This window comes from Alosa pseudoharengus, unplaced genomic scaffold (genome assembly GCF_046254945.1).
Source record: "Alosa pseudoharengus isolate Yale_2024_CS ecotype anadromous, Long Island Sound unplaced genomic scaffold, YU_APseudo_1.1 YU_APseudo_1.1_scf_22, whole genome shotgun sequence".
Classification (NCBI taxonomy): Eukaryota; Metazoa; Chordata; class Actinopteri; order Clupeiformes; family Clupeidae; genus Alosa; species Alosa pseudoharengus.
In genome coordinates this window covers 18271978-18294221 of record NW_027468680.1, presented here as the reverse complement: position 1 = coordinate 18294221, position 22244 = coordinate 18271978, and the positions used below count along the sequence as shown (strand labels likewise).

Sequence of the window (22244 nt, the reverse complement as noted above, 5' to 3'; positions counted from 1 at the left end):
CACTCACACTCATGCATTATCTAACTGTATTTAGTCACCATTTGGTCATGGTCGGTTATATCATTCATTATCTCCAGCTTTACATAATATCATGCTCCTTTCCATACTGATGAACACAGGCCTATGTTTTTGCATCAGAAATGCAAAAGGCGGATACACACACACACACACACACACACACACACACACACACACACACACACACACACACACGCACACACAAATACACACACACACACACACACAAACACACACCGACACACACACAACCAAAAACACATAAACACATACACACACAAAAACACACACAGGCAACATGGTTAATCTGAATATGTGCAGCTGCATATGTGTTGGTTAGGTAAGCGGAAAAGGGGAATAGAATGCATTGATGCATATAAAAATGTGTATTTCTGTGTGTGTATGTGCGTGCATGCTTGCATGTACGTGTGTGTGTGTGTGTGTGTGTGTGTGTGTGCATTCGGTGGTGATTTAACAGCATGCTTTGTAGAGTGTATGCTCTAATTTCTGTGCTTTATGAGGTTTTCCACTCTGTTACCAAAGAACAACTCGACATCTCACTCCAGACTGGAGAGAAGTGAGAGCTGGCTAGACCCTCAGTCAAATTAGGGGAGAAAATGACGTTATGTGTTCAGCCACAGCCGTACACACATAGGCCTGTGTGCAAAAATGTGTGTGTGTGTGTGTGTGTGTGTTTAGAGCAGTGAAAAACGACCTGGATTACTGAGTGTGAGCCACCAGATGTTTCTAAGGGACTGACTCAGGCTGTTTTCATAGAAGCGTGTGTGTGTGTGTCTGTGAGTGTGTGTGTGTGTGTGTGTGTGTGTGTGTGTTTTTGTCCATGGGGTTTGTGTGTATGAAAGGCTGTTTAAGAGTTGACTACTTGAAGGTAGAGGTTGCTGACATGCAGGAGAAGTAGGTTCATCCAGCGATAGATTTGGAGTTATACTTCCTTATCTGGACAAGGAGGTGTAATGTGTTTAATTGGGATGTAGCATGTATGCTGAATATGGCTATGCAGTGAAAAACCCATATAAATATCTGAGGCTGAGGTTATTAAACTGGCTTTGCGTGCTTGCGTGTTTATAAGTTTTGAATAAATACACACATGTGTACACAGAGGCACTCTTGCACACACAGGTACACACACACACACACATGGTTTCACTCTCTCATGTACAGACCACGCAGCGGATCTTGGATAGGGGCGGATGTTTAGAATATTGTTAACAGACTGTGGGTTTGGTGGTGTTATGCTTGGCACAACCATTGTTTCCAGAGGAAATCGTATGTGTACTGTATGTGTGTGTGTGTGTGTGCGTGTGTGTGTGTGTGCGTGTGTGTGTGTATGTGTGTGTGTGTGTGTGTGTGTGTGTGTGTGTGTGTGTCTGTATGAGTGTACTGTTTGTATTTGTAGACTGTGTCTGTGCACTGTTCTCTGAGTTTTTGTCTAAAACTCGATAGCTACAGTATTAAGCTAATAAGGCACAATCATGCCTTTCAAACACAAACAACAGCACAGATGACACTGAGAAACTGACGCTAACACAGAAGTTAGCTTGCTAGCTAATTGATGCATTTTGGTGCGCCCTCCACATTTAGTGGCACCCCTGGTAAAGAGGAGCAAAACAAGGTATTAAAAATGTATATTTTAGTATTTAATCTTAATTTCACAGTGAAGACAGTGAAAATGAATCCAGCCATGAAAGGATGCAAATATATTCTAAGAAGACAAAAAATCCTCATAAAGAAATAAATATTCTAAACAAAAGCACATGCCAAAAGATTATTTTTATGGCTCTTTTTACTCATATTTATCAGGGGTGCCAATCAGTGCGGATGGCACTGTAGTTGTCCATAAACTGCTCTTAGAGTTCTCTCAGTGATTCCAGAGTCCATAGTGATTGGCCTGGGCGAACAGAGGGAGGATAAAAGCCTTTAGACACTATAACATCTTGCTTTAAGGCGGGGATCACACTGGAAATAATGAAGCGGCATGGGGTAAGTGTAATGCAACACTCAGACCATAATAAGTTTTACCTTGTTCCTAAGTAACACAAATGGTTTGCCTAAACTGACAATTGAATACACTTGCATTGTGCTTTGAAAGTTGAACCAAGTTCGACACTCAGCTTGTTCAACGCTAGCGTTGCCAACGTTCCGCTAAGGAACCATAGAGAACAATAGGAAACCTGCCGCTTGCCGCTGGTCAGTGTGATCCCTGCCTAATTCTGGTAGTAAGGACAGTGTTGATCCACAAAGTAAGTATGAGATTCCTAAATAATTGACATGACCTTTAGGAAACTCATTTACATTTAGGGATACTGCTGTTACTAAGAGGGGGCTTTCAACATGTAAGGACAGTATGTGAACTGATCTTTGAGTCCTTTTGGAACAGAAACAGAAACTCAGGTTTAGGTTATGTGTTTCATGAACTGAAATAAAAGATCCTTAAAAGCAGACATAGGATGGAAAAGCATTTTTACCTTGGCTGTGTTGAGTAAGCAGAGTTTGGTGTATAGCCACAAAGCTGCTGCACACTGGAAACAGTTGTTTTCTCCTTCACCAATACAGACTGTGACGCAAACCATTCCTCTTATCACTGCCCCCCCTCCACACGTTAAATTACCACTTTGAGTTGGAGACACAGGTAGAAGTTGCTGGAGCCTATTGTGAGCAGTCTTTGCTACAAGACAGCCAATCAGCTAAAAACTCACTTTCATGTGGGTGCCAGATAAGTATGAGGGTGCTAGATATCTGCTAAAATGGACCATTTTATAAGGTAAACGGACATGTAAAATAACATCTGAGCATGCTAGTTGTGTACCTTTTATGTTAACATCAGAGAACAACATTAAACAATGTTACTGTTTGAGTGTGCACACTGGTGTGTTTGAGTGTGCACACTGGATCTGCTTGAGTGTGCACACTTGGTCTGCTTGAGTGTGCACATTGGTCTGTTTGAGTGTGCACATTGGTCTGCTTGAGTGTGCACATTGGTCGGTTTGAGTGTGCACACTGGTCTGTTTGAGTGTGCACACTGGATCTGCTTGAGTGTGCACATTGGTCTGCTTGAGTGTGCACATTGGTCTGTTTGAGTGTGCACATTGGTCTACTTTCTATGCGCTCATACTATAGGGTACAGGATGAAGTTTGAAATGTGGGAGGATGTGAGTGATGTATCATTGATACATCACTCTTGAGAGATGTGAGTGTGTATCATTGAGAAAGGGAGACATAGGTTGCAACATTTCACACCTTAAAAGCACATCTTGTTTATTAGCACTCACACGAACAGGACACAGATGCTGGGATAGGAGCGCTTCCTGAACACACACACATTTTAAGGTCATAATGTCAAGATATGTGTTACAAACCACAGCTGAGACTGTCACATTATCAGTGTAATAGATGTAGTGTGTGTGGTTGTGTGTGTGTGTGTGTTCCTGTTTCACACTATAATTATGCCATAGCCCCTGAACATTATTTAATGTAAATGTCTCGAGAGGCATGCACATGGGACTCCAGAAACGAGACTTCAGATTGAACTGGGGCATGATGCTGTTTCAAGCGAAAGGTTGCCACTATTTATTACATGCTGTCTGTCTCCTCCTGGCTGAATGTATAGTGTGTTTTACTAAGTGTACTGTCTATTTGTACTGTCCCTGTATATGTTGCTTTTATGTCTATGTTCTCTTGTATACTGTCTCTGTTTGATGTTTTTATGCTACTCTTATGTCTATATCTTTTTCTCTTATTGTACAGTGTCCTTGGATGACTTGAAAGGCGCTTTAAATAAAATGTATTATTATGACCGCCGCGCAGCGAAGCGGCGGTCATATAGGTTTAGTCAGATTTTTTATTTTTTTTTTTTTATTTTTTTCTTTTTCGCATGTCCAAATTTCCGTCAATGAGTCCCGGGACACTGAAAGACCGGGGTAGACGAAACTTGGTGGGCATGTAACCCCATATGGATAGCATGGAACCATCGTTTTTCGTTTTGATCTGTAGCCCCCCCGCTGGACTGCACCCCCCGAAAGGAGGGTAGGGCAGACACAGTTTTCTGTGAATATCTCGAGAACCGTAAGGTTTAGGAGGACCATTTTTTTTGTAAGTTGATCTCAAGGGGCCATGTCAACCCATTCCATAACCACTCATTTCATGTATAGCGGCACCTAGTTAAACACAAAAACGTAAAAAAGAGGTGTTGTAATCGCAGGTATCTGTGACCTAACATAGTCAAAACTGCACGAAATTGGAAGTGTAGGATCATTATGACACCCTCTGAAGGCACGCCAAGTTTCGTGGAATTCCGTTCATGGGGGGCCACACAATAAATTAATTTATGTTACTATACACCAACTGGCCTGTAGGTGGCCTGAGACAGTTTTCTGTGAATATCTCGAGAACCGTAGGGCCTAGGAGGTCCACCTTTTTTTGTATGTTGATCTCAAGGGGCCATGTCAACCCATCCCATTACCACTTATTTCATGTATAGCGCCACCTAGTTAAAAATTAAAAAGCAAAAATTTAGGTGTTTTCATCACAATATCTCTGGCTGACATGGTCAAAACTGCACGAAATTGAAAGTGTAGGATCATTATGACACCTTCTGAATGCATGCCAAGTTTTGTGTACTTTCGTTCATGGGGGGCCTTACAATAAAATAATTTATGTGTACATTTTGTGACGTACACCAACAAGGATTCCCGGGACACTGAAAGACCGGGGTACACAAAACTTGGTGGGCATGTACCCCCACATGGATAGCATGGAACCGTCATTTTTCGTTTTGATCTGTAGCCCCCCCGCTGGACTGGACCCCCCGAAAGGAGGGTAGGCCAGATACAGTTCTCTGTGAATATCTTGAGAACTGTAGGGCCTAGGATGTCCATTTTTTTTCCGTATATTTGCCTCCAGGGGTCATGTTAACCCATTTCATGTGCACACATGTGCACAAACAGATACACACGCACACACACACATTCACAGTAATCATACGTATGACATATACTCACACAGTGAGTGACATATGTACGCTTCCATGCACAGGCACATACGCAGGCACACACACAAGCACGCACACACACACACACACACACACTCACACACACACACACACACACACATAACATAAACATAACACAAACAATCAAGAATTTCTCAGAATTATGAACAGGCAAGATGGAGGTGGGGTTGTATAAAATGAATTTTACATGTGAAATCTATGAACTAATCATGTTTTGGGACTTGTTGTCTAGCAGATACCAGTGAGAATTGAGTGTGGATAATGCAATTTAGTGAGACAGTTAGAATCATATAGGCCTTTCAGCGTGATTTTTTTTTTGTGGAAAAAATGTGCTGGACTGGGCGGCGGTCATATTTTGTACCGCTCTGCGGTACATCTAGTTATTATTATGCTGTACACATATGAACAGAGCTGGAAACAACAGTAACATAAAGAACCAGGTCAAGCCATACCCTACAGAGATGTGTCGCAAGGCATCTCCATCCATTAAACTGGGCACAGTAGTGGATGAAGAAAACCCTTTCCCTGTATTCAGAGACCCAGAGACCCACACAGCCACTAGTGTACTATATGAGGGACAGCTGGCTGTCCCAAACACAGGATTTTAGTGACACAGCAGTGAGAACGCAGCAGTGATAAACATTCAGTCACATCCATCGTGTGTGTGTGTGTGTGTCTGTGTGTCTGTCTGTGTGTCTGTCTGTGTGTGTGTGTGTGTGTGTGTGCGCGCGTGTGTGTATGCGAGTTCTTTATAATTAGATATTCAGTTTTTCTCCATCCTGTTGACCGCTATTTACACAGTATCTGTCTGTACTGGTTTAGCCATGGCTATAATCACGTAGCATATGTCATATTTGGAGAAAGGGATAATATATAGTGGGATGTGACACCCTGTGTTTTGTGTATGTGTCTTCTCAAATGTTCCCACATCCAGTGTGTCTGTGTGTGTATGTTTGTGTGTGTGTGTGTGTGTGTGTGTCTTTGAGGGCGGGTGTGTTCCATTCCACTTCAGAATTCCGATCTCCGCTGCGAGTCAACAACTTGGCAGTCTCCTTCAGAACGTGTGCAGAACTCACCACTCCATAACCACACACACACACACACACTACCAGCCACACTAACACACAGTGTAGTGTAATTAAGCTGGTATGTAAGGACTGGAAATTGCAGCAACTCTTCTCTCTACCCCCCCCCCCCCCTCCATCTATTTGGCCTCCTCTCAACCCTTCTTTTCCATAGACAGAGTCAGCCAGAAAAGGCTGAGGAGCCCGAAGAGCAAGTGAAGTAGCAGAAGATGTAAGAGCGGAGAGAGAGAGAGAGAAAGGGAGAGAAAGAAGAAAGAAAGTCAGAGAGAGAGAGAGAGGGGGAGAGAGGAAGGAAAGAGAGGGTGGAAAGGATTAGAGTGCAGAGATAGTGTTGATATGAGGATAGAGGAAAGGTCCAGCTATGTGTAGAAGCGCAGGCCACTTAGTACTCACACTCAACGTGTCTCTCTGTATGTGTGTGTGTGTGTGTGTCTGTGTGTGTTTGTGTGTCTGTGTGTGTGTGTGTTTGTGAATATATCTGTGTCTGTTTGATGAGCTGGTTTAAAGGCATGTGAGAGGTGTGTGGTAGTTTAATCAGCTCTCCTCAGTTTTAAGTAGCAGCTGGCAGCTGTTGTAAAGAGGCCTGGAGAGATTGCACTCTCCAGTGTTTGTGTGTGTGTGTGTGTGTGTGTGTGTGTGTAGACCTGATTTCAGTTTATCAGTGTGCGCATGTACATCAGTTTAGAAGTTCAGATAATTCAGAGTTGTACACATCTACGTACAGTACTTGAGTGTGATAGCTGCATGGGCGTGTAGGATGCGTTCTGCAGCTGTTTGGCTCACACTTGGTCAACCCTCACCTAGCTCAGCATCTCACTACTGTCTCCAGCCTATGACCTCAAAGTGCTGAGCTGCTTTGGACCTCCAGCAATTCCTCTAATCAGATGGGAGTCAGGGTCAGTGAACACACAGTCCAGAGCTCTCGGCTATATGTTACAGCAAAGAGCTAACAGCTGGGTCTGCTGTAAATGTCAGTATTGTAAAATATACTTCAGCTGATCTCATAAAGACAGGCAACGTTCAGGGGAGTTAAGCCCATGGTTTGTGGGCTGTTTGATGGACCCCCTGGATGTCACTTTATCAGGTCATCTCTTCGTTCCCTTGATGTTGCCTTGTGGTTGAACTGCAATATGTGGGAGTCACGTGGGATGCCGAGTAAGATGACTGCTCAGTAGAAGTGGTCCTAAACCCCACTAACTAAATCAAATTAATCCGATCATTTATCCATACTATTTCAAAGTTAAATATCTTGTTATCGAACCCTTAACTACGTGAGACAATTAATCTGCTAGAATATGGCTACATCTTCAAAATATTTTAAGAATACAAGAGCAAAGAATGCTGCTATGGAGTCAGGCGATGCTAGCCCAAAACGACAACCACCACAGAATGCTAGTTTGGAAAGTCTCTTCGCTGAAGTGACTAAAATGAGCACGACGCTTCACACAGTGGCATCCGATGTATCAACGACTAAAGAGACTACAGCAGAATTGAAAAATACAGTAAATGCTATGCAAGAGCGACTGACAGAAGCGGAAGGCCGAATTTCCAACATGGAGGACACCAGTCATCAACTGGTAAACGACCGCGATCTACACAGTAAGCGCATAGAGACTCTATGGAATCGTGTGGAAGATTTGGAAAATAGAAGCCGCCGCAATAATGTCAGGTTGCTAGGTCTGAAAGAGGGCATTGAGGGGGACAACATGAGGGCATGCTTAGAAAAACTGTTGTCAGAGGCCCTCGGTTTGGACACTGATAACGAGTTTGAGGTCGAAAGAGCACACCGCTCTCCTGGATCTCGTCCGAATGAGGATCAACCTCCGAGACTGATAATGATAAGATTTCTGCGCTCATCCACGAGAGACAAAGTGCTTAAAGTCGCAAGAGAAAAAGGTGGAGCTGAATGGAATGGATGTCATCTTTCCCTTTTCCCTGACATGACCAAGGAGCTAGCTGAGAGGAGGAAAAATTTCACTGCAGCAAAACATCTGCCTTCCTAGTTACGCTCCGTTTCACTTTGAAGGGGAAGAACCGAAAATTTGAAGATGCGTCAGAGGCTGTTAAAGAAGCCCTATGCAACAATATTAGCAAAAATGACCTTACTTATGCAGGTTGAGAGTCATTCTGATGGTTCTACAACACTTTCTGGGTTGTTTGGTGGGTGCTTCGTCTCCCTCTATCGCTTCTCCGCGGAAAAACCGAATATGCAACTTTCTGAACCCGGACCGGATAAATCCGGATGTGAATCAGCGGAAGTATCCAATCGCGCCTCAAAATGTAGTCAGATTGCAGTTTCTAAGAAGACTGCAAAACGGACGTCGACTTGGCTTTGTTGCTGTTGAAATTGTAAGTAGCCTACCCTTGGGTGAACTTCGTTTTTGTAATGTGGTTTGATAGTCTCTTGAACAATGTGTTTGCTCGACCACTTTATTGTGAGCCCTGTATGTGTTTAGCTTGGTTTTTTGATGGCTAGCTTGCTAGCTAGTGGGGGTTTAGCCATAGACAGTAAAAGAAATGGACGAACAGACTCCGTCGTTCTCAATGGGAGGGTACTGAGTCATTTTTCAGTTGGTCCCCCCAGTACTGCGCAGACTCGCACTTAACTTCGTGACGTTAGCCATCGAACTGAATCTTGTAACTCATATGATAGATACACAGAAATTCTTCTCACACTTCCTTCGCCTTCAAAGTTAAACATTTATTTATGTATTATTATTAATATCATCCTCACGAAGTGATATCAAGTCGTGTTAATGTTGAAACTACCACACATGATCATCTTTAAAAACAGTCATGGTAAAACAAAACAAAAAAGTTATAGCCTTGAGGCTAATCTTCTTTCCACTTTTCTGACCTACGTCAATCCATCGAAAACCTCTGAAATGATTATCGTTAGACTACCTAACGGTAAAACTACTGTTTTTCCATTAGGTTTACTTGCCTCTATGCTTTACCTTAACATAGGCTACAATGCTATTGTAGGCTACATAGCTTGTTCACGAGTTTCCGTGCTGGCTGGACTAGCAGCTACGCTTCTTATCCAAACAATACGGTTATCTCCCTTCAGTGCGTTAGCTTCCCTTCAACCGGACATGCTAAACATTCTTCTTACGGGAACCTAACGTTACGTACGAGGTAGTCGAGTCTTGTTTTGCCTTTTATTGTTTATGTAGATAACACAGAAGCTAAAATATCGGCACATGATATATATTATATGAAGTTATGGGAGTTCAAAAAAATCCTAAATGACTGGGCGTTCTATGGGGTTAGCAGAGAGTTGATAACCACCGCTACATCGATGCTTCTACTTCCGGGAATTCGCCTGCCCCCTTGGGTTTAGCGTAGCAGTCACTTGCTACCGAAGCTGCAGGGGGAGCTATGTCGTGAAAAATGCGAGCCCAAATCCGGCAAAAACCCAGAAACAGCGAAGGAATAACCAGACCTGCATAGGGCTTCTTTAAATTAATTAAGCAGCACATGACAGACGGAGATTAAAGGTTCGGAGCAAAACTCTAGCTATAGGCTGATCTATGTGGAGAGTTTGAGAGAGGCATGGTGGGGTTGGACAATACTTGTGTAGCTATCTGGGGATTTAGTGGGCGAACCGGACAACCCACGGACCTAGGCAGATTTTGTTTTTTGTTTTTCCTCAGTCCTGGACAGATTTAATGGGAAACAAGTCTCCAGTTAGTTGTTGGAGACTTTTTTGTGTTTTCTCCTCTATTGTAGAGGGAATGTTTATGTTGCCCAGTTTGGTCATGTACTGTATGTTCACTTAAAAAATACATTTGGAATATGCTCAGCAATGGTACAAAAACTTATGAATAGGCCTACTGTTTCAGACAGGTCAGACAAAGTGGTTCAGTTCTTTATATACCCTATACTTACAACACTTTCTTATGGTTTGAATGGCAAATAATGTTTGTGTTAAAATAGTATCCTGGAATATTAATGGTTGTGGGAATCTTGTGAAGAGGAAAAAAGTTCTTTTATATCTTAAACATAAACAAGCTGACATAGCATTCATTCAAGAATCACATCTAATGGATGAGGAAGCTAAGAAATTTAAAAGAGACTGGGTTGGGCAGGTTTATTATGGCTCCTTCTCAAGCAAGAAAAACAGGGTTCTTATTTTGGTCCAAAAAAAGATTGAATTTTTCAGTGTCAAGGGAATTTAAGGATATGAACCGAAGAAACATTTGTCTTGAAACCATCATAAATGGTATGGAATTAACATTGTGGAACATCTATGCTCCTAACAAAGGAGATCCCTCCTTTTTTCATGAGGTTAATACTATACTGGGAAATTCGCAAGGACAAATTATTTTGGCAGGTGATTTCAATCAGGTCTTAGATGGGACCCTTGATAAAAGTAGATTTTTAGGAACTTCAACACCAAAGGATAGAGGTGCCATTCACATGCTGATTGAAGACAATGGTTTGATTGATGTATGGCGATTCGTTAATCTGAGTAAACGAGAATACACATTCTACTCACATTGCCACAAATCTCACTCGAGAATACACTTTGTTTTGATCTCCGAGAGCCTGATTAATGCAGTTATTGATAGTAATATTAATGCTATTTCCCTGTCAGATCATGCACCTGTTGAACTATGTGCAAATATCCACTCAGATAAACTTAGACGGGGCAGATGGAGAATGGAGCAGTGGCCATAACAGAAAACCCTGACATTAAAGGAGCAGAGGGTGGTGGAAGTGAGCATAAGCTAATACTGTATGCGGATGATATTCTCTTTCTGACTAGTGATCCTCAAAATTCCTTACCTTCACTAATGAATACCATTGGTAAATACTCCAAGCTATCAGGTTATAAAATCAACTGGACTAAGTCGGAAGCGATGCTAATATCTAAACACTGTCACCTGCAAGTAGTGACACAATACAACTTCAAATGGGTTCCAAAGGGCATGATATATTTGGGCATCAAGTTATGCCCAGATCTCAGCGAGATGACAATTCTGACTTCTTCAAAAAATCAAAACAAATCTAGGAAAATGGGGAAAGTTAAATCTTAGTCTGTGTGGGTAAAGTTAATGTTATTAAAATGGTAATAGCGCCACAATTGAACTACATATCTATGATGTTGCCACTTAACACATCTGTTCACATTTTTAAACAATATGATAATCACATTAGGGACTTTCTCTGGGCAGGGAGGAAGCCCAGATTTAAAATGAGTAAAATGTGTGCGCCCAAAGATAAAGGAGACTCGGCCTGCCTGATGTTAGTCTGTATAGTCTGTCATTTGAAATGGCTAAGATTGCCAACCATTGGAGAAGAACAGGGTCTGGCTTAGAGTGGGCCACTATAGAGAAGACTCTTGCTACACCATTTCATCCTATAAATGTGATATCCCAACATTGGAAGGATAAAGTAAAGGAGATCAATCCCATTGTTAAGCACTCTTGTGAGGTCTGGGCAAAGGTTCATAAAATGCACAAACTCTCACATTACAAACAGCCTTATGCCTCACTTTGGTTAAATCCTGAAGTACAAATAGGGAAGCAGAAAGTGTTTTGGAAACGGTGGCTAGACAGTGGAATAAATACAATTAGTGACCTTTATAAAGATGGTATATTTATGTCATTCACTGAATTAGTCCATAAGTACAAATTGGAAGAGACAGGAGACTTTTGGAAATACTTACAAATCAGACATTGTGCGATGAAAAAGTTTCAGTCAGGTGAAGTAAACAACCCAATTGTTGACTATCTTGACAACCCGTTTAACCATAAGGCGTCAACATTTTATAAAAACTAAATTTATTTAACCAGTAGCATATGTGACAACTTGAGACTAATTTGGCAGAGATACCTTGAGTGTACAATTGACATGGATACATGGAAACAGATTTTAGCTAATAATGGTAACTATATTAAGGAAGCTAGAGGGAAATTTATTCAATATAAAATTTTGCACCGGTATTACTGGACGCCAATTATGGCTTTTCAAAATAGGACTAATAAGTACCAACACATGCTGGAAATGTAAAACTGAGATGGGTACCTTTTTGCATCTCATATGGGAATGCTCTATGGTAAAACCATTTTGCATAACATACTGGAGTTCTTGGGGACGGTGGCAGGGGTAACCTTGCCAATATCTCCAAGATTATGCCTTTTGGGAGATAAAACAGAAACGCCAACCCTGACAAAAAGTGCAAATTCAGTTGTGATGGTTGGGATAGCCTCTGCTGCCAAAATTATATTGAGACATTGGAAATCACCCATAAACACAACAATGCAGGAGTGGAAACTCCTCATGACAGGGTTCCTACGCGGTATGGAAAACCTGGAAAAGTATGGAATTTGATTTTAGTAATTTCCAGGTCTGGATAAGTATGGAAAAAGGGTATGGAGAAATATCTGTAATTCCAGACTATTGCAGCTACAGTACTAATCACTACTCAGGTCATAATGAACCATTCCTGTTGTGTAGCTTAACTGTCAACTATCATTTCTTTAAATTATAAACATTGACTTTGCACTTTCCCCATTGCTGAAATTAGGGCTCTCAGTCAATGAGCACCGTGTCTCATGCATTAACTTAAACTGTTGTGTGGCATATGGGAGTGTTTGACTGATGATCGTACTTAGGAGGATCTTTGTCGTAGGATTAAATAAATAAAAATTTGCCTCAATAAAGAAATAGCTTTAGGTAGACTTCAGACTTTTTCCATAATTTAAATTTTGGGCCTTATTTTTTTTTGAGGACAAATCCCAGACATTGCGGTAATGACATTAACTTCTGACTTAAAGCATTGTCTATGACAGGGGTGTCAAACATAAGGCCCGCGGGCCAGATCAGGCCCGCCAGCAGGTTTCATATGGCCCCCCAGATGTTTTAGGTAGGAAGGGAAAATTAGAAAAAAAAGATCACATCCAGTTGTCTTCAACAAAGTGTAATAAGCAATATCTCTATGATATGATAAATTGATAACCTAACACTACAAACCATTTTCAGGAAGGAAGAAGCGGAAAAACTAACATGGAAGTAGAGCATTTCAAGAGAGAAAGAGCAGTACAGCAGTACATTATTTGTACTTGTTTGCTCATAAGTGATATCATCAAATAACACTCTGATACCCATGCAGAAAATGATGACAATGACGGCCCACCACGAGGTCTCATTCCAACAAATCCGACCCACTACCTAATATGAGTTTGACCCCCCTGGTCTATGAGCTCCGCTCGGTGAAAACATAACTTTGTGGTTGTATTTATTCATTGAAAACTGTGATGCGCCAGATAGAATGGCAAAAGTGTTACAGTCTGAAGTTGATGACAACTGGATTGAGCGAGTGCCTGCACAAATTGCCAGCTGGCTCATACAGTAGAAAAATTACCTGACTAAATGGATGAATATTAAGTGTCATTTTTTTTAATTCACTTCGGTTGTCCATACGTTTTTTTTTTCACTGAGTTATCCCAAACCAGAAGTGGCCGCAATTTCAAGATTATGAGTAGAAAAATCTGGATGTTTGAGTATGGAAAAAGTATGGAATTTTGAAATGGAAAATGTGTAGGAACCCTGTCATGAGTGAGACAGCATCATATGAGGTTATGTTGGCCAGGATAAGGGGCAAAGAGCCGGGGACATTGGGGATTTGGGATTACTTTATGGCCCACCTGACTTCTAACTAGTAGCCTGATTGTGAGATTATAACTGGATTTTCATGCCATATTTATTTAATTTACTGATATTTTGTTTGATTGTTTTACTTAACTAATACTACTGTGCTTTTTGTCTGCTTAGTCTGAACATTTTTTGTTTTTCATTTTTCACATTTCTAGATATGACCAGGATAACTTATGCTTTGACTGAACTGTTACTTCAATGTCTGACCTTATTTGTTTTCTGTAAGCTGTACCATATGAGCAGTTGTTTGTCATATTTGCAAATAAAAATTTAAATTACAAAAAAATAAGAACTGCAATATGTGTAGGAAGTGATTTAACCTTCCAGTTACAAGTTGTAATGTTGGGGCCTCTGGGACCTCTTTCTCAGTTAGATGTTAGGGTTACGAGATAGTTTGTTTAAAAGCAGTCAGGTGTAGCAGTGCTAACATCTGCTGTGCAGAGTGATCTCAAACACTTGGTATGTTCCAGAGCCCCTTTATAGAGTCAGCTAGCAGCATTGTTTTCGGTAGAGAGCTGTGATGGATCATTACGTAAACCAACTTACACCTTCCCTTAAACAAGGACTCACACACACATGCACACACACACAAACATGCACACACAGACACACACACACACACACTCACTCACACGCACAGTACACACACACACACACACACACACACACACACACACACACACACATATACAGTATGTGCGTACACAAATGGACACACAGATGCACACATATCGGGGAACACACACACACACACACACACACACACACACACACTCACCCGCAAGCAAACACATACAGGCATTCACATGGATATACATAATACAAACACACATGTAAATAAGTATGTTATTTGTATAGCACATTTTCTGGCATAATGGCTACTCAAAGTGTGTCACACAGACATAGACATATATAACATAAATGCTTAATGCTGTATGAAGTCCATGGGCATTGGGCAGTGACCATGAACACGGTACTCTTGAACAGGCTAAGCCATCAGTAGAGCTCCGGAAGTACAGGTCAGTTGTCCTGAACGTTTTTTTCAACATGGACATACCCGTAAGCGTACACACACACACACACACACACACACACACACACACACACACACACACACACACACACACACACACACACACACATTTGTCTTTAGAGAGGGGAAGTGATGTGCTGTGTGGTGCCATAGTGTGAGCTGTGGTGTAGCCACTGAGCAGAAGTGCAAATTAGGACACACCAATGACCCACACGACACTGGCTACGCAGCCGCATGCCTGGGTTACCATGGCAACATGTGTCGTGAGTGCGTGTCTCCGGTTGCTAGGGCAAAGGGAGCATATGTCTTTAGCTGTTTGGGTTGAGTGTTCTGATGTATTCATTTTTTTGTTTCGTTATTTTGGCCGGTTTTCTGTGCCACAGTGATGTGAACGCTCCCTTCATGCGTGTCTACCGATGTGTTGCCAAATTGACCCAGAGGCACATGCACTCACACACCCATGCAGAGAGAGAGAGAGAGAGAACGATAGATAGATAGATAGATAGAGAGAGAGAGAGGTACAGCAGGAAAGTGATAAAGGGGTAAAAAAGAAGTGATTTTCAGCGGACCCCAAATTAATGACTTGTCTTTATCGCCAAGCCTTACTCCTATTTGATGTTTGTATGAAATGAGTGTGGGTTTTTCTCCTTGGTCTTTGTGAGAGCACAACCTGCGCCGGTAGCTCTTTCATGGGGACCTGAGCTAAGCCGCCCTCAAAGCAGAGAACAGAAGACAGGAAGCTATTGATTTAGAGAAAGGAGCAGCTGCCTGAGAGGGCTGGCTTATGAGCATGTGGAATAATCATCTGGGAGGGTGTACACGTGTGTGTGTGTGTGTGTGTATAGGTGTGTGTGTGTCTTTTAATGATTTTGAAATGTGTGTGTGTATATATGTGTGTGTGTGTGTGTATTTGGTGTGTGTGTGACCTGCAGTTGTTGTCTGTGTACCTGTATAGATTGGTGAGTGATTAAGTGCATGTTCCCTTGAGAGGGAACTGCTGGCCTTCCGGCACCCAGAAGGGGACTATAGCCTTTGTGAAAGAGCACACATATGGCCCCCTCTCCAGGACACAAGATTAAAGGAAATCAAAGCAAAACTCCTTCTTATCAACACTTCACAAACACGCACATTCATTCTCTTTTCTTTCTCTGTCTATCTGTCCCCCCTCCTCTCTCTCTCTCTCTCTCTCTCTCTCTCTCTCTCTCTCTCTCTCGCGCAAACACACACACTCACACACATACACACACACACACTCAGGGTTTCCGTTGTCCGGTAATTACCGGACATTGGCCGGAAAAAAAATGAAATGTCCGACAAAATTAAATCTCTCCGGTCAAATTGTCTGATTGAAATTGGCTAATAATCCCGTCCCCTAATGCAATCTGAATTTGAGAATAAGCCTTAATATGTAAGCCCAGGGATGGATTACTGCACGGGCCTACCGGGCCCAGGCCCAGGGGCCCAAGGGGTCAGGAGGCCCTGAAGAATCACTGCCTCAATATAAAAAAAAAATTCTGGGGGAGGACCCCCAAACCCCCCTCCCACATATGCGACAATTAGTGGGGGGCCCTTAATACATCTGGGCCCAGGGGTCCGAAAGTTCATAATCCGTCCATGTGTAAGCCTATATTATACGTCCTCTGGCTATGTTTTTAAATGAACAGGCTCTACCGTTTGAAAAGTAAGCTATTAAACAACACGCATAGCCTATGCTGCATTTCAAATAGGAAGCGCATGCTTAAAACGTCCATGTTAAACAATGAACAAATGAGTGAGGCGGTTCAAACATGGCCAGGCCCAGGCAGACTAGCCTTAAAAGTTTTTTCAGAGGCCAGACGCGATGGATGATGATAAATGGGTTAACGTCTGAAGCCTCAGATGTCCGGTCAACTCCACCACCACCAGATAAAAAAGCAGAAGTGTGGGGCGTATCTTTCGGAATCAGTGACATTGGAAGTGGAGTTGCGGGGGGTGTGGCCGCTCCAAGACACTATCATTCTCCGTGTAGCCTACACTGGACATGCAAAGTGTTCTTTACCCAAAGCATACAGTAGGCCTATGCGTTCTCTGTCTATGATCTGCAGGGTTAGGGCCTCCTCGACGAGGAGATTGCTGGTCCGCGGATAATTCCTGGCACAATTAAACGGTATCATTGAACCGCGGCCGAAAGAAAAATAAACTAAACATTTCCCAGAATTGGAAACATTTCTTAATTTATTGTTATCAAATAAAGAGGCATAGCATTAGGGGGTAGTGGTGTGAGCGCTCATTCTTGTGTGTGTGCATCTGTGTCACCACTGGAGATAACGTGGGTAGCAGCAACAAACAACGTAGCCTTTTTAAAACAACGAATGAAGCGGACTCTTGTCCATGAAAAGATACTGTTAGGCATGTTTAAGTTAGGCTAATGAACATGTTGCATTCTATACAGCCTGATTATGTAATTCTTGAAGCTACATAGCCTGTCTCCAGTTTTTCTCAATTTGACTAATTAAGAAGCGATAATAGGATATTTGACCGGCATATCATCAAAATGTCCGGAAAACGAAACCTCTGCCGGTCACTTTGACCGGACCATTTTTTTCTAGCGGAAACTCTGACACACACACATACATTTAAATGCTGTGGATCTGAAAGGCAAGCAAGGAAAACAAGACCCAAATACTCTGGGAGGAATCAGTTGACAAGGTGACAGGTCAAAATGGCTCACGTACTGTTACAGGTCCTTCCATGTATAACACTCAACACACACACACACACAGAGACAGAGTGAGAGAGAAAGAAAGAAAGACAGAGAGAGAGAATCACACACATACAGTACACACTGTGATTTTACTGAGCCCAGGTATAAACCCATCTCGCATTTCCATATAAGGTAAGGAGTTAGTTTGCGAGTGGGAAAGAGTCAGCAGGACAACGAGAGAATATGAGTGAGACAGAGGATAAAAAACAGAGAACAGGACAGAGAGAGAGAGAGACAGAGAGAGAGAGAGAGAAAGAGTGCTAACCAGAGGCAGAAACAGGCTCGGTGTACATGAGTTCTGGAGCTGTGTTCATCTGTGTTTAAAATGTGTTAAAGCCATCCTGCCTGAGTGTAAACGTTAGGCCGTGCACGCGTGTGTGCGACAGCTGATTTACTGGGCTCTGCACAGGCAGACTGGTGTCTTCTCCAGACTCTGTCAAGAGCCGGGGCTTCACCAGGGGACAAGTGGTCCGAGGAGGCTGCCACCGCTCCCATCTGAAGGGGTCATTTCATATATTTAATATTAAACACCGTTCCTCAGAGTGAGTCCCTCTGAAAGTGGAAAAGTGCCAGATAATCTCGAGAGCAGATTGTTACATATTTAACGAGATTCTTAGATGTTCTCACATGCAGGGAATGCTGCAGAGAGGGCTATAATATACACAACACACTCTTTAAATTATATATGACATTCATAGCACATCCGTCCTATTTACAGCGCCCATTTGATCCACAGCGTTTAGCTGTGTGTGTAGTTACACCAGGGCATCAGACACAGGTGGAGCCTTCAGTACTCAGATGAGTCAGAGTGCAGAGGGGGATGCTATGAGGTCAGCGAAGTAAAAGCATCATGATCACCATCAGCCCAGTTAAGCATTATGGCGTTGAATAACTGTGTGGTTTGTTCCTGTTATAATGTGGTGATACGGTTTGTGATGAAGTGTTTTGTGTTGCTAACTACTGAGACTAAAAAAAAAAAAGTAGGTCCAGCTATTTTTGTTTCAGTTGGGTCACCAGTGAGAAAACAAGTAAGCTTTTCAACACAGAGCGAAGGGTCAACCATTCCACGTCAAGTTCAGTGGCACTGCATGTCATGGACTCATGAAATCATGTCATACACCAAAGCACAGCTAAAGCAGAGCGTTTAAAAACCCTGTATAGCACAGTCCCAATCAGTATGCTTCCAAATGCAACAACAGATGGTAAAGAGCTAACAAACAACACATCATACAGATATTGAATATGAGGATATAGAACAGAAAGCAGAAACAGAGCAGAAACATGAGGCTCAGCAGTTCCACAGAGGAAATGAAAGACGACATTGAGGAATCTGTAGAGCAAACCAGGCCACTGTCATGTCCAAAGAGATCACTGTTACTAATTAGATTTGGGCGCCCCCATGTGGCTAGGGGTGGAAGTGCAGCTAAATCTGTCACAGTCAGAGGGCTGCGGGGTGTCAGGCTGAGATTAAAAAGCTCCAATCCCTCCAACACAGCCGACCTCTGAATGACAGGTGTGTGTCAGTGTGTGATCAGGAGCAAGTTCAAAGTCAAAACGTTTTGCACTGTTCTGCTACGGTTTCCTGATTGAACAACATGTTTGGTCACGATGAGCAACAGGCTTTTGAGGTAGTTTTCTCTCATTTGGTGGGTGTGTCAGAGGTGCTATCCTATCAGCAAAAACATGTGTATACAAAACCCAGATTCAAGGCAAACAGAAAACTGTTTGACAATCTTCACGAACATTCGTCATGTTTGCGAATTTGAATACACCACACAACACTGTCAGGAACAAAAACCAAAGACATCTGTAGAACAATGTTGTCATTAAAGCTGAGAAAGGTCATCTTCAAAGCTTGCACTGCACAGCAGCACACAGACAGGCAGGTTGTTCCAACATCATTCATTTCGTAACTGAAACAGGAAGTGTAACCAGATCATGATCAACTTTTCAAGTCACACTGTTTCAGAGAGGTATTGAGAAAGTAAAGGCCATCAGTAAAGAAAACGTCACTGCAGGGTAACTTCTGCACAGATCAGATGAGAACTTAGATTAGATTTCCTAAATAAATGTTATGTCATTTTTGGGTGTGGTAAGTGAATTTGTTTGAACCTTCTAAATTCACTCATCCTTTCTTTTCCAGAACATTCTCTGTGCACAGGGACTTACATCTGAAGCTCCATGGCAACCAACAACACAGCCAGCATCGCCCAGGCCCGTAAGCTGGTGGAACAGCTCAAGATGGAGGCCAACATAGACAGGATAAAGGTTAGACCTCGGGCCCAGTAAAATCCTCTTGACAATGTCCACCTACCCATAGTAGTCTATTGCTCACTACTGAACAATGTGCACACAGGAGGTGGCCTTTAATGGAGGCCATGTTTCACTTCCCTGCAGGTTCATCATTCTGTTATATAGTACACAGAACACCTTCTTAACTGATGTAAACTAACTTGTTACACAGACCTCTTGCTACTGTACCTCTTTGCAGCTACTCCCATTCATTATTATTTTACATCTAAGGGAGAGTTGGTTGGGGATTTTTGGTGTATAAGCTGCTATATAAAATGGCTTGAATACAATGCTACTGTATGTATTACATGTCTTCCTCTTTCTGTCTTTCTGTGTGTGTGTGTGTGTGTGTGTGTGTGTGTGTGTGTGTGTGTGTGTGTGTGTGTGTGTGTGTGTGTGCGTGCGTGCATGCGTGTGTGCATGCATGTGTGCATGCGTGTGTGTGTGTGTGTGTGTGTGTGTGTGCATGCGTGTGTTTGTGTGTGCGCATGTGTGCGTGTGTTTGCGTGTGTGTGTGTGTGTGTGTGTGTGTTCCAGGTGTCCAAGGCGGCGGCTGACCTGATGTCATACTGTGAGGCCCAGGCTAAAGGGGACCCGCTCCTGTCGCCTGTGCCCGCCTCTGAGAACCCCTTCAGGGAGAAGAAGTTCTTCTGTGCCATCCTGTGAGCAGGCAAGCATCGGGCATACAGCGGGCACTTGCCCACAGATGCCAGAAATGACTCGCGACACTTAGAACTCTTCTAGCAAGCGTGTGTGTGTGTAGAGTGTATGTGGTGCTGATGGTAGGTTGTGGTAGTGGGGGGGTATCCTCTAGTACTACCTAAAATGGCTCATACTAAGGTGGATAACTCACACACACACGCACACACATGAACACACTCTCACACAGTGAGGTGATCAACAACAATGTGTGTAGAGGTGAGACGGGAAGGAAGTGATGCATGTTTTTTTGTAAACAAACAAACAACTTTTGTAAACAAACAAGAAATATTGTCCACCCTGATCGATGACTCAACATTGACAGTCAATGTAGAGGGTTTAAAAAGCAAAGAAACCTTATTTTTTGGAGGATTGAACACATGAGTGTGGCTAGTGGTGTCAAGCTCTTCTACTGGACCTCTGTTTGTTAAGACAATGTGTTATATATTACTTTTTTGAAATTTTATTTTGTTTGATATTTCAGTGTTTCACTATGGATTTCTCCTTATGATAAAGTGGTGTGGCTACATCATATAGATAGCTTTCTATCGAATCTTTCACTTAAGTTGGCTTCTTTTTTTTTAAACTTTACAACAAGCAGTCTCTTTTCAGGTTCCTTTCTATGACCGCTGTTGAACTCTGTATGCCTGGTAATGCCTCCTCTTTCTACTCTGTATGAATGTGCTAGCAAGTAAACTGTGCTGTGATGTGCTCTGCTGACCTCACTTCCTGTTTCTATTAAAGATGGAAACTGATTTGATGATTTTGTTGACCACAATGCATTGCTTCATTGCTTTAATGACACAAAGGACACCTCAATGATGCCTTGTTAATAATATTATTCCAGTATACTAGGTGTACACTTGACCAGATACATGGAGAGGTTCTGGCAAACGGTACGCCTGCAGTAGCCTGGATACCAGACTCTCTGACTTCGAGTTCAATCACTAACGTTTGGTAATGACGTATGTTAACCACGGAGGACACAACGATAACGATAGGCTTGCAACTTAAACTTAATTGCTCTCAGGAACGCCCTCTGTTCGCTGGTTGGTTCGGAGACAAGTTGCCAAAGTAAACAAAGTGAACGAGAGCTATTCCAGATGGAGTACTGTAGGGAAATGTAAATGAGCGGAAGTACGTAGACAGGCGGAGTCAGGCTACGCCTGCAGTGTAATAACTATATAATACAGACAAGGAAAATGTGATGGATGGTAACACAGCTGTGTACAGCTGTTTGGTATAGCATGGACACAAACAGTGTTGGGGGTAATGCGTTACAAAGTCCTGTCATTTCGTTACTTTATTGGGTAACGAAGTAAGGTAACGCATTACAATTTAAATTTAAGTAATTCGTTAAAGTTACTGAACAACTGGACACAAAGCATGTGCCCTATACTATGGGATATGAGATTGAACTGCAGTGTAAATCTAAGGATGCATTTCACTTACCATTACTTGTGGAGAACTCAGGCATAGTGCAACAAGATGATGATGACATAAGAATCATCAGGGGAGAAGCATGTTGGTAATGTGCCTACCTGACAGGGATTAGAAATGGGTCTATGAGCAAAAATGTAAACCAGAAACCAACAACATTTTAGGATGAACTGAAAACAGAGACAAAACCAAAACCACAATGCTATTTAACGTTTTGGATAACTGGTTAATAGTGGTATT

At 42.4% G+C, this 22244-nt stretch overlaps 1 protein-coding gene across 1 annotated transcript in view; it reads left to right on the top strand.

The window, feature by feature from the left end:
- gng2 (guanine nucleotide binding protein (G protein), gamma 2) overlaps window positions 1-21324 on the top strand; it is a 22778-nt gene extending 1454 nt beyond the window's left edge. The window contains exons 2-3 of the mRNA XM_076299172.1: window positions 19717-19841; window positions 20403-21324. Of these exons, the coding sequence (XP_076155287.1) occupies window positions 19755-19841; window positions 20403-20531 (216 nt within the window). The 5' untranslated portion in view covers window positions 19717-19754 and the 3' untranslated portion in view covers window positions 20532-21324. The remainder of the gene's footprint in view (window positions 1-19716; window positions 19842-20402) is intronic.
- The last annotated feature ends 920 nt before the right edge of the window (window positions 21325-22244 follow it).